We start from the raw sequence: 12,472 nt of genomic DNA, 5'->3' as shown, positions 1-12,472 counted from the left end.
ATCTTAATCTGATTGTACCCAAAATAATCATCGAGGAAACTCATTAACTCGTGCCCGACTATAGCATCAATGATTTGATCGATATTTGGTAATGGGAACGATTCTTTTGGGCATGCCTTATTAAGATCTTTATAATCTATGCACATGCTAAATTTATTATTCTTCTTAGGAACCACTACCACATAAGCTACCCAGTCCGGATCTTACCTCTCGGATTGAACCAATCTTAAGTAGGCGGGATACCTCTTCTCTAACGAATTTATTCTTTGCTTCTGCAATAGGGCGTTTCTTTTGCCTTACCGGAGGTATGCTTGGGTCTAATCTTAGCTTGCGTATGGCTATTTCTGTCGGGATTACTGTCATATCTTCGTGTGACCATGAAAAACAATCGGCATGAATTTTAAGCAATTCAATAAAATCTGACTTGAGCTCTGGGTGTAATCCTGTTCCCAAATGGAACTTCCTTTCTGGGAATTTTTCGAAAAGTGCAACCTGCTCTAGCTCTTCTACCATGGATTTCGCAGCAACCATTTCTTCTGGTGCCTGAAAATACCTTGGTACGTGATATTTCCCCAACTCTCCTGCCCCCGGGGAAACTTCTTCTGGTTGGGGGTTGGAAGTCGGTTCCGGTAACTACTATGTTGCAGGTTCTTTTTCCTTGCTTTGGGAGACCGAGATTGCATTCATATCCCTTGCTGCCGGTTGATCACCTCTTACTTGATTGATCCCTTCCGGTGTTGGAAATTTCAACAATTGGTGGTACGTTAAAGGCACATCTTTCATCTCGTACAACCATGGCCTTCCGAGGATGATATTATATCCCATGTCCCCATCTACTACTTCGAAGAAAGCCATCTTCGTTATGCCCTTGGAATCTGTAAGCAACAAAATATCCCCTCGAGTTGTCATGCTTGCGAGGTTGAATCCAGCTAGGAGCTTTGTTGTCGGGACAAATCTCCCGGTGAGTTTAACTTGATCTAGAACTCTCCATTGTACGATATTGACTGAACGTCTTAGATCCACTAAAACACGCTTAATTTTGAAATTCAACACATTTAAATAGATTACCAGTGTGTCATTGTGTGGCAGTAGTAATCCGTCTGCGTCTTCATCTGTGAACATGATATCGTCCTCCCGGAGCCTCTTATTACGTATTTTTGATACTTTAGTCTTCTTTACGGCCGAGAAGGCGATCACGTTAATCTCATTCCCTCAGAAGATCATGTTGATCATTTGGCGTGGAGGTTCATCTCTCGCTCTCGGAGTTTTCATGTCGTCCATGTCCCGACCATAGTTGTGTTTGGCCCAGGAACTGCGCCTCTTTGATGTCTCTCATGGCCGACACAAACTGTACCACACTGATGTTGAAGTTATATTCTGATAACTTTGGATAGGAAGGACCTCGTGGCCCCAGGGTCTCTCTATCCTGCAATGGTCTGTTATTCCTCCCGCAATTAGTTCTCTTGTCACTGACAAACTTGTCTACTGATCGGAAGCTCCTGTCGCGACCTTCCGCCTGCACGTAAGGTAGGAACCGCCCCCTTGAACCTCGTCTATTTGAATCGACATCGTCTTTCATTTTTTCTTTGTTCTTCTCCCATCCCTCTACTGATGACGGGAAGTCGAACTGATCGTCTTCGATCCTTATATTTGACTCATACCGGTTGTGGACATCTGCCCAAGTTTTTTTCTTGAAACTCGAGTAGACTTTCCTTCAACTTTCGGGAAGCATCTAAGCTTCTCGGATTTAAGCCATTTTTGAACGCTTCAGCTGCCCATTCGTCCGAGACATCCGGTAATAACATCCTTTCCTTTTGGAACTGGCTGACGAATCTCCGTAATAATTCAAATTCTCCCTGCGCGATCCTGAATATGTTGGCCTTCAGGGCTTGTACCTTCCTAGCACAGGCATGGGCTCTGATGAATGAATCCGCGCGCATTTTGAAGGAATTTATGGAATGCTCGGGCAATAATGAGTACCATGTCAAGGCTCTCTTTGTGAGAGTCTCGCCAAATTTTTTCAATAGTACGGACTCGATTTAGTGAGGAGCCAAATCATTTCCTTTTACTACTGTTGTGTAGGTGATGATGTGCTCCTATGGATCCGAGGTCCCGTCGTACTTTGGCACTTCAGCCATTCTGAATCATTTCGGTATCAGTTCTGGGGCTGCATTCGGCTAGTACGGTAATTGGATGTACCTCTTCGAGCTTGGGCCTTTCAACACTGGGTGAGCGCCCGAGATTTAGTCCATGTGGGAGTTTACTTCCTTCATAAACCGCAAGAGTTCCACCTTGAATGGATCATCATCGTTGTTGAGGCCAGATCTACTCCCCCCAGCCCCGTCGAAGCCAGCATCGTCCCTGGGAGTGTTGTTGTCAATTTTCTGCGTTGTTTAGTTTGTAGGAACAATGGGAGGAACTGGATCTCACCCGTTTGCATTATTTAAAGCGCCTGATAGTGCATATTTTAACTCCGTCATAACCTGATCCTACCGCGTGAGGTAGACCAAAATGATTGCATGTTGTTCTTGCAGGATCCTTACCACATCTGCTACGTGCCCTTGGTCAGCATCATCTAGAGTCACCTCTTGTACTTGTCTGGTGTTCCGCCCATCATACACCGGCATGGCATCTTCCCCTTCATTGCGAATGTCGCTGATTGAGTCCTCGAAATGGGGTTTTCCCCTTGAACCACAGGACCACGAGGGTTATTGACGATATCGATTGCCATTTTTTGTGATCTTGCTAAGACAAAAATGATCAAAGCTTGTGAGTGAAAGAAGTAAGGATCAACTTAACCACACAATTATCTAGGCCCCACGGTGGGCGCAAAACTGTTTGCCCATAAATCGGTACATGATGATAAGATTAACAAGCGAGAGAAAAAAAAGTATCAGATTGCTCTATAGAATGGATCCAATGTCTTCCAGAAAAGTTGTCCCTTACAATAATGGTTGAGTCTATTATTTATAGATCAGTGGGCGTAATGGTCAGGCCTACCACTAATGACAATTATTGGAGTGTGATAATGGAAACCTAATGGTAAACATAGATGCTCAGATCTCATTAGTGAGCCGTTACTCTTTAATGTTGTAGAATATTCTTCATTAAATGCTACCGGGCGCAGCATGCTTAATCCCTTAATCCTTTTATGGACTTCCCCTCTTCGGTGACACACGAGGTGATTGTGCCTGGTATTACATCACTCCCGGTTTTGAATCCATGTGTCCGCTTCTCAGATGGCCACGTAACATACCACATTTTACCCAATACAGTAGGGAAATTAAGAAATTTAGCATTTGCAATAATTATATTGCATAGTTTCTCTTTCTTAAGTGATGATATATGGTATGCTTTAATTTTTTTTAATCTAAAGTTGTAGTTACATATCGACGTGGAGGCTTTTATAGCACCAGGAATTCTCGATTCCACATCAAAGATTTTGTTTACAGTTTATATTTGTAAGTTTGATATTTATTTCGTGCATGCTAGAGGGGATATATATACTCTTGAATGTAAAACCTCAAAGAATTGTTTTTTTATTTGTACCAACATCAACTTTTCTTCCTCAAAGACAATTGCAGGTTCAAATAGGGGGAGAAAAAAAAAATACAATTATAGGTTCTTATTTTGATATCAAAGTGTTCTTATGCTTTATCTAAATGAAAGTTTGTATTGGGTAATATATGTTATGGCACGTGGCCGTCCGAGAATGGGACACGTGGAACCCAAAGCAGGGGATGACTAAAGACTGAAAAAAGTTGTTTCGTTTTCCACCGGGAAGAATAATGCTCATAAAGATATGACAAATGCTCTTCTCCCAGTAGCATTAAATAGAGAATATTCATAGCATTAAGAGCAGTTACCCGTTACAAGGAATTTGGCATTTATGTTCACTATTACATCTTCATCAATGCCCCTCATAATTGACATTAAAGAAGGGCATGACCCTAGGACTTTCTTCATATCTATAAATAGTGAGATCAGTTGTCATTGTAAAGGGATAATTTTGTGGCACACTTACACTATACTTTATACAAAGATCGATACAGACTTATCTTTTTATTTCTCGATTCTTTTGTTGTTTTGCCCGGAAACCTTGTTCCCGAAATTGTTTCTTTTGTTATTTCGTCTATATTTTATGGCTAAGTATTGCATAACTCTCCAATTATTTATCTATTCCAAGATCAAATTAATTCACTTATCTAAAAATCACATAAAATTTAACTGTACCACTTTACGGGTAAGCATTTTGGCGCCCACCGTAGAGCCTAGATAACTGTGTAACTAAATTGATCCTTGCCTTTTTTACTAGCATTTTTTGATCGTTTTTGTCTTAGAAAAAATCATAAGAAATGGCATATAACGTTGTTAACAACATGCACAACCCCGAGATTCAAGGGAATCAGCCTCATTTTGAGGACTCAATCAGCGACACTCATAACGAAGGGAGTGACTTGCATGACAAGCAGTATCTTCGACATGTTCGGGGAACCACTCCCGATGACGCTGATGAGGAGCATGCCGTCGACACGGTAAGGGTCTTCCAAGAGCAACAAGCGATCATTCTAGGCCACCTCACGTGACAAGATCAACTTATGATGGAGTTGAAGCAAGCATTGTCAGGAGCTTCAAATAATGCGAATAGACGAGATCTAATCCCTCCCGGGATTCTAACGAATCAAACAATGCGGAGGATCGACAACAACACTCCTAGGGGTGACATAGGCTCTGATGGGGCAGGGGGACCGGATCCCGGCTCAACAATGAGAATGATTCTTTCAATAATGAACTTTTACGGTTCATGAGGGAAGTGAACGCCTGTATAGAACAGATCACGGGTGCGCCACCAGTGCTGAAAGACCCGAACTCAAAGAAGTATACTTAACTGTCGTACAAGCCAAATGCGGTACCAGAGTTAATCCCGAAGCGGTTAAAAATGGCTGAAATGGCAAAGTATGATGGAACTTCAGACCCCCAGGAGCATATTACCACCTACACAACAGCGATAAAGGAGAATGATTTAGATCCTCACGAAAGTGAATCTGTGCTCTTGAAGAAATTTGGAGAAACCCTCACGATGGGGGCCTTGACGTGGTATTCGCTATTACCCGAACATTCCATAGATTTCTTCGAAATGCTTTCGGATTTTTTCATCAAGGCCTACGTCGGGGCAAGAAAAGTACAGGCCCGAAAGGCCGACATATTTAGGATAGCGCAAGAAGAGTCCGAGCTGCTACAGAGTTCGTTACCTGATACCAGAATGAGAGAATATTGCTTAAGGCTGTTCTGGATGAATGGACGGTTGAGGCGTTCAATAAAGTATTGAATCTGAGGAGTTCAGACACTTCCCGAAAATTGAAATAAAGCCTACTCGAGTTTCAAGCAACGACTTGGACGGACATCCACAACCGGTATGAATCAAAAATAAGGATCGAATATGATCAGGTTAGCTTTCCATCGTAGACCAAAAGACGAGAAAATAATAAGGAATAATCAAAAGGGTGATTATGACACGGACATACGGATTTAGAGGGGCCTGTTTTTGCCTTATGAACGAACCGAAAGCCACAATAAAGGTTTCCGGATAGCGGACAGGTTCATAATCGACAGGAGGACCGATCGCGGTCGGAATAATCAATCACTGCAGAATAAAGGAGTGGCAGGATCACGGGATCCTTCCTACCCTAAATTATCATAATACAACTTCAACGTCAATATAGTGGAATTGGTATCGGCCATGAGAAACATCAAAGAAGCACGGTTCCCAAGACCGATCAGATATGATTCTAACCGTAGGGATCCCGACTTGTTGTGTGAATACCACAGGACGAATGGCCACCGGACAGGGTATTGTCTACATCTCCGGGAAGAAGTGGCAACATTACTAAAAATGGTCACCTCTGAGAATTCTTGAGTGACTGAGACAAGAATAATTATGGTCGTAACCGAGACAACGCAGAACCCTTGAAAGTGGGAGAAGATCCCCCACGTCAAATAATCAACATGATCTTCGGAGGGAATGAGATTAATGGGGTTACCTTTTCAGCAGCAAAGAATGCAAAATTATCAATAACGCATAGCAAAAGGCTTCGGGAAGACGATATCACTTTTACAGAAGAGGACGCAGATGAACTACCACACAACGACGCATTGGTAATTTCTTTAAATGTGCTAGATTTTAAGATTAAATGTGTTTTAGTGGATCTAGGGAGTTCGGATAATATCCTACAATTGAGAGTATTGGAGAAACTTAACTCACTAGAAGCATTATTTTGGCCAAAAGGCTCCTCGCCTGATTCAACCTCATAAATGTGACAACTCGAGGAGAAATTTCCAAGTTATAGAAGAGACCGATGTGATCAAGTCCACAACAGAAGCGCTGGAGTAAGTGGCATTGTTCGAAGAATACCTAGAAAGAACAATCCACCTAGGGACAGGACTGCACCCGGAACTCAGGTCCGTTTCATTAAATTCCTTAAATCTAATGGCTATTGTTTTGCATGGTCACATGAGGATATGACAGGTATTCCAACAGAGGTAGCCATACACAAGTTAAGCTTGGATCCTAACATACCTCCGGTAAGACAAAGAAGCACCGGATCGCCGAAGCCAAGAATAAATCCGCCAAAGGAGAGGTAACCCGCTTACTTAATATCGTTTCGATCCGAGAGGTAAGATATCCAGATTGGCTAGCTAAAGTAGTAGTAGTTCCTAAAAAGAACAATAAGTTCCTCTTGTGTGTAGATTATAAAAATCTTAATAAGGCGTTCCCGAAAGATTTGTTCCCACTGCCAAACATCGATCAGATGATTGATGCCACGGACGGGTACGAGTTAATGAGTTTCCTCGATGCTTATTCCGGGTACAACCAAATTAAGATAAACCCGTAAGATCAGGAATAAACTTTGTTTATAATGAATTTCGGTATATATTGTTACAATGTGATGCCCTTCGGGTTGAAAAACACCGGAGCCACTTATCAACGGCTCGTGAATAAGATGTTTGAATATCAAATAGGAAAAACTATGGAAGTTTATATAGATGATATGCTCGTTAAGTCTTCAAATGCAGTTGATTGTCTTAAACATCTGCAAGAAACTTTCGACATCCTAAGGAAGCATAATATGAAGCTTAATCTTGAGAAATGCGCGTTCGGGGTCAGCTCTAGTAAGTTTTTGGGATTTCTGGTATCGCAAAGGGGGATTGAAGTAAACCCCCCATAAGACTAAGGCCATAGAGGATATCCCGGACCAACTGACAAGTGTGAAGGAAGTCTAGATGCTTATAGGGAGATTGGCAGGTTTGAGCAGATTCATTTCCCGATCGTCAGAAAAGTGTCATCATTTCTTTGTACTTCTCGAAAAGAAAAATAATTTTGAATGGACCCCAGAGTGCCAGCAGGCTTTAAGGGATTTAAAGAAGTATTTCTCAAGCCCTCCATTGCTTTCAAAACCGAAAGAAGGGGAAAGGTTGCTGGTTTATTTCACGGTCTCGGAAGTTGCAGTAAGTGCGGTTATAATCCTAAAGGACAAAGCTACACAATATCCCATTTATTATGTTAGTAAAATTTTAATGGGAGCATAAACTTGTTACCCACATTTGGCAAAACTGTCCTTAGCTCTCGTAGTCACCGCCGAAAGTTGAGGCCCTATTTCCAATGTCACCCGATAACAGTGGTGTATACTTTCCCTTTGCGGAACATCCTCCATAAACCCGAGCTCTCGGGTAGGTTGGCCAAATGGGTCATCTAAATGAGTGAGTTAGACATAGAATATAAGTCGATGACTGTAATTAAGTCGCAAGTCTTGGCTTACTTCGTGGCCAATTTCAGTTCGGGATTATTGCCATAGGAAACCAAGGAAGCAATGATGATGTCAGAATCAACATCAGGGGTTTGGACCTTATTTACGGATGGAGCTTTCAACGTGAAAGGCTCCGAGCTCGATATAGTCTTAATCGTGCCTTCGAGAGAAACACTGAGGCAAACCATCAGGATGGTCCATTTAACTAACAATGAAGCAGAGTATGAAGCTTTAATTGCAAGACTCGATTTGGCTTGGGGACTTGACTCCGAGGTCATCGAAATCAAATGTTATTCACAGTTGGTGGTAAATCAGGTCTATGGGATCTTCGAGACCAAAGAGGAGTGGATGCAATAATACATGGTAAAGGTTCAAGCTCTGCTGGCGCGATTTTGTAAGTGGTCAATTACTCATATCCCAAGGGAAGAAAACGAAGGAGCATATGCATTGGCAAACCTAGGATCATCAACAACAATAAAGGGATCAGAGTCTGGGTCGGTAGTACAACTAATGAACTCAGTCCTAGATACAGATGGTTACTCTGAGGTAACATCAAATAGTCCAGTCTGGGACTCGAGAAATGAAATTATCGATTATATCGAACATGGGAAGCTTTCTGAAGAACCCAAGATGTCCCGGGCGCAGCGCGCCAAAGCAGCGGAATATAGCTTCAAGGGAAGCCAATTGTATAGAAAATCTTATCAAGGCCCGCTGGCCTGAGGCTTAGGAGTGTCCGAAGCTAACTATTTCATGAGAGAGGTTCAGGAAGGGATATGCGGCAACCACTCATGCGCAGATTCCTTGGTTTTGAAGTTGGTAGGGGCAGGGTATTACTGGCCCCGCATGGAACAAGACGCCAAGGACTTCGTGTGTAAATGTGATAAGTGTCAATGCTATGCGCCACTGGTGCATCAACCAGAAGAACCCTTACATTCAGTCCTATCGCCGTGGCCATTCATAAAATAGGGAATGGACATCGTCGGACCATTACCACCGGCTCCCGGAAAGGTAAGATGTCTTATAATTTTAACTGACAAATTTTCTAAGTGGGTGGAGGCAGGTCCTTATCAGAAAATCGGAGAACACGAAGTGGTGGATTTCTTATGGAAAAATATAATTTGCAAGTTCGGAATACCAAAAGAGATAGCATGCGACAATGGGCCATAATTTATCGGCGTAAAAGTTCCAAAGTTCCTCAAAGATTTGAAAATAAAGAGGATCACATCTTCCCATTGTCATCCGAGCGCAAATGGTCTAGTGGAGTTGACGGACAAAGTAATTATTCAAAGCCACAAGAAAAGTTTGGAAGCGGCTAAAGGAAATTGGCCCGAGGAATTACCCGGAGTTCTATGGGAATTCCGAACTACGGCCAAGTCGAGCACATGAGAAACCCCTTTTTCCCTCATGTACGGTGCAGAAGCTTTAATCCTGGTAGAAATAGGGGAACCAACCTTAAGATTCTTCCAGGCAGAAGAAGAATCTAACAACGAAGCAATGCTTGTCAACTTGGAACTGCTCAATGAACGCCGGGAATTGGCATATGTAAGAATGGTAGCTCATAAGCAAAGAATGGGGCGATATTATAATCCAAGAGCCAACTTCCGTTATTTCAAAGTAGGTGTCTTGGTCCTAAGAAACGTAACTCATAATACCCGAGAGCTCAATGCGGGGAAGCTAGGTCTAACGTGGGAAGGCCCCTACCGAGTTTCAACTATCACTGAAAAAGGTTCATACGAGTTGGAAAACCAAAATGGAGAGAAGTTGCCAGCAATTTAAATGTGACACACCTCAAAAGATATTATTGCTAATGAACATTGTCTGATCGAAAAGTATGTGCTGCATTCTTTTTTCCTTCGTTCAGTTTTTGTCCCAATTGGATTTTTCTGGCAAGGTTTTTAACAAGGCAACAACAGAAAGCATACTACGAAGAAAGTAGCAATAAGACCTTTAATAGCAAGGCGCACTAGCAGAGATCCACTTGGGGATGGTTAATCTTTTGCTCTATAGAAAATTCCCACATTGAAGTTAAGTTTGTTGTTGAGAAAAGGTTATCTAATCATACACAAGCACAAACCACTAGAGGATTGTTAGATATTCCTTCGCTCGATAGCATAAATTCCTAAGGGGAAGTAAAGTATGTTACCAAGTTAAGGATTATATAGCAATGCATTAGTGGAATCTTAGAAGATACAAGTCTTCCTCTATTCCAATTCACATTCTTCGCATTCGAACACTGGGGGAGGAATGATATGAGAATACGGCAATAATGACTGCCACATCGACCGGGAATGAAGAACCGGAGATATAATTACATCATGGAGACCGGTGACCGCGCGAACATCCTCGTAGAAACAAGTTGTACAAATTAGCCACAAGCAATGGCAATTTCTTTTCAGCATAGCAAATGCTTATGTAATTTTTAAAAATAGAATGAATAAAATGAAATCCTTTTGTTTTTATATTGTTTCTTGTCTGAACGATAAATTAACTTTGTCATTTGAAGTAAACAAGTATTTCAAATACTAGTGCTCTAATGAACATGAGACGTCCTCTTCAAGAGCACTATAAACATAACAGGGACCTCTCTTATAAAAATCCTCACGATAAAGGGTTGGTTCCGGAAGTATTTATGCCCGGAATCAAATATGCCATCGGGGAAAAATACACCTGAAGCCGCATACGAAAAGGACGCAAAATGTAAACTTGTGAAAATACTTATCAAAGCCCTCATGGAAAAGGGTTGATGCCCGGAGCCAAAAATGCTTTCGGGAAGAATACACCCAAAAGCTTCACATAATAAGACGCAAAAAAGTCTGGCAAAAATTCTTAAAGAAAATGCAAAGATTAAAGGCTTGCATGAATATTTTAACGATGAGAAGACTAAAACAATACTTAAGCAAAAGATGTTTTTATTTACAAAAACATGACAAAATGGCATAGATACGAGACTAGAAAAAGGAAAAGAAAAGATAAAATGCATTGTCTCCGGAACCAGGAGGAAGGGAAGTATTTGCGCCCCCGGAAGAAGTAGACGGATCCACTGATAGCTCCATATTTTCACCAGTTTGGCCTTCGACATCATCATCCTCTGATTCTTCTTCAGTTCCCGAAAACTATGAATCGGAACCAGAAGGATCGGGTGCATCAAACCTCGATGGAAGTCCACTTTAGCATCTAACTCAAGCTTGCGGGCCTTAGCAATTTCGGCATCAAAATCAATGACACCAGCTTTGGCCTCTCCCAAAGTTTTTCTCCTCATGTTGTACATGGCATAAGTTTTATCAACAACAAGGGAAGCCGCTCAGCACTTGAGTTCTTCTTTCAGTTGGGTTACCTCGGCAGAAAGGTTTTTCAAGATGGACCTAGCAGATTTGAGGCTGACATCAAGGTCACGGACAAATTGTTATTTAGCTAGGCATGTTTTTCTCCAATAGCAGCAAGATCTTCAATTTGGAGTTCAAGGCTGCCTCTAAGTTAATCACTCTTATAGTGGAGGCAACCTCACATTCGGTTGCATCAAGAACGACGTTATGGACTTCAACCCATTTGGCCCTGGCTTCATCAAATCTAACCCTCAATGGGACCAATTTCTTGTCTAAGTATTACTACTTCTTGCTCACTCAGCCAAAAACGAGCCTCCTATACAACAACCTCAGTGGCTTTGGCTTCCAGTTCTAAAAGGCGAGTGTCATGTTGCTCTCGCTCTACCAAAAGCTGATCCCGTGCAAAGATAATCTCTTATTTTTCACGAATAAACCTCTGAAGGCCCTTGAAAGTAAGAAAGTTAGCCTACAAAGTAATAAGAGTGAAATTCAGGAGATATTCACACCCAAAAATAGAAGAAGTAATAAAGGAAGAAAGGAACATACTGCTTCAACAAACACTCACTTGAGAGTGCTTGAATCTTTTCTTAGTCTTTCTCTGAAGCCAAAGGCTTCAGCTAATTAGCAAGCTCCAGTGGACAGGATAGTAAGTTGCATCTGGTAGAGACCGAAAGACTAACGTTCCTCCTCCTTTGTGGATCTTCAGAAGGGGCAGCATAATTTTACCCCAAATTTCCATGAACTGGGGACTGTGGAAGAGGAACACCTTATTCGTGGTGAGACGCGGCCGGCATAGGTGGTGTAGCAAGAGATGGTAGAAGAATGGATGAAGATGGAAATGATGTAGCAGTTTATGGTTTTGGTGAAGATGGAGATGAAGCTGATGGAGTTGAAGAGTGAAAAGCAGCTGCATCAAATGTAGTGTTGGTTATTGGATGTTCACCAACCAAAAATGGCAAGGGTACAGTACTCAGCTCCGCAGTACGGACACATCAATTGGGGCCCAAAAATGGGAGTGACATTATCTACTAAATCAAAATTTCCCCAAAGTGTCGAGGCATCGTCCTTGGTTGGTGTAACTCTTTCAATAGGTTGAGCATCCTGTTAAGATGATGAGGATCTTCGTCTTCTATGTAGAGAAGCTCCCTCATCACTAGCTTCATCATCATCACCAATCAGCACGGTGTCTATGGCCAGCCCGGAAGGAGGGCCAGTCACCATCGCTACCGAAGATGACCCAGAGGCATTGATCCTCGCCCTTTTATGTTTTTCCCCGGCTGCAGAGAAGCATCTTCTCCTTGGTTGTTTGTCTTCCAGTTGGGGACTCCAAAAATAGGTATTTGC

At 42.1% G+C, this 12,472-nt stretch overlaps 2 protein-coding genes across 2 annotated transcripts; one reads left to right on the top strand and one right to left on the bottom strand.

Moving 5' to 3' along the window:
• Positions 1–636: 636 nt before the first annotated feature.
• On the bottom strand, positions 637–1,122 carry LOC138893605 (uncharacterized). Its single transcript, XM_070178249.1, has one exon. It carries the CDS (start codon positions 1,120–1,122, stop codon positions 637–639), a length of 486 nt encoding a protein of 161 aa, XP_070034350.1.
• Positions 1,123–9,209: 8,087 nt separating this feature from the next.
• On the top strand, positions 9,210–12,028 carry LOC138893604 (uncharacterized). The gene is made up of 2 exons (XM_070178248.1): positions 9,210–9,531; positions 11,925–12,028. Exons 1-2 carry the CDS (start codon positions 9,210–9,212, stop codon positions 12,026–12,028), a joined length of 426 nt encoding a protein of 141 aa, XP_070034349.1.
• Positions 12,029–12,472: the final 444 nt, after the last annotated feature.

The sequence above is a fragment of the Nicotiana tomentosiformis genome, chromosome 6, assembly GCF_000390325.3.
Source record: "Nicotiana tomentosiformis chromosome 6, ASM39032v3, whole genome shotgun sequence".
Lineage (NCBI taxonomy): Eukaryota > Viridiplantae > Streptophyta > Magnoliopsida > Solanales > Solanaceae > Nicotiana > Nicotiana tomentosiformis.
Note: the sequence above shows the minus strand (reverse complement) of the source record. Positions and strands in the feature narration are given on the sequence as shown.

Bases quoted from the DNA above. Each gene is read 5' to 3' on its own strand.
- LOC138893604 (XM_070178248.1), top strand. From the start codon at position 9,210: ATGTACGGTGCAGAAGCTTTAATCCTGGTAGAAATAGGGGAACCAACC. The intron at 9,532-11,924 runs GTTCATACGAGT...CGGCCGGCATAG, and splicing joins TTCAACTATCACTGAAAAAG to GTGGTGTAGCAAGAGATGGT.
- LOC138893605 (XM_070178249.1), bottom strand. From the start codon at position 1,122: ATGTTCACAGATGAAGACGCAGACGGATTACTACTGCCACACAATGAC.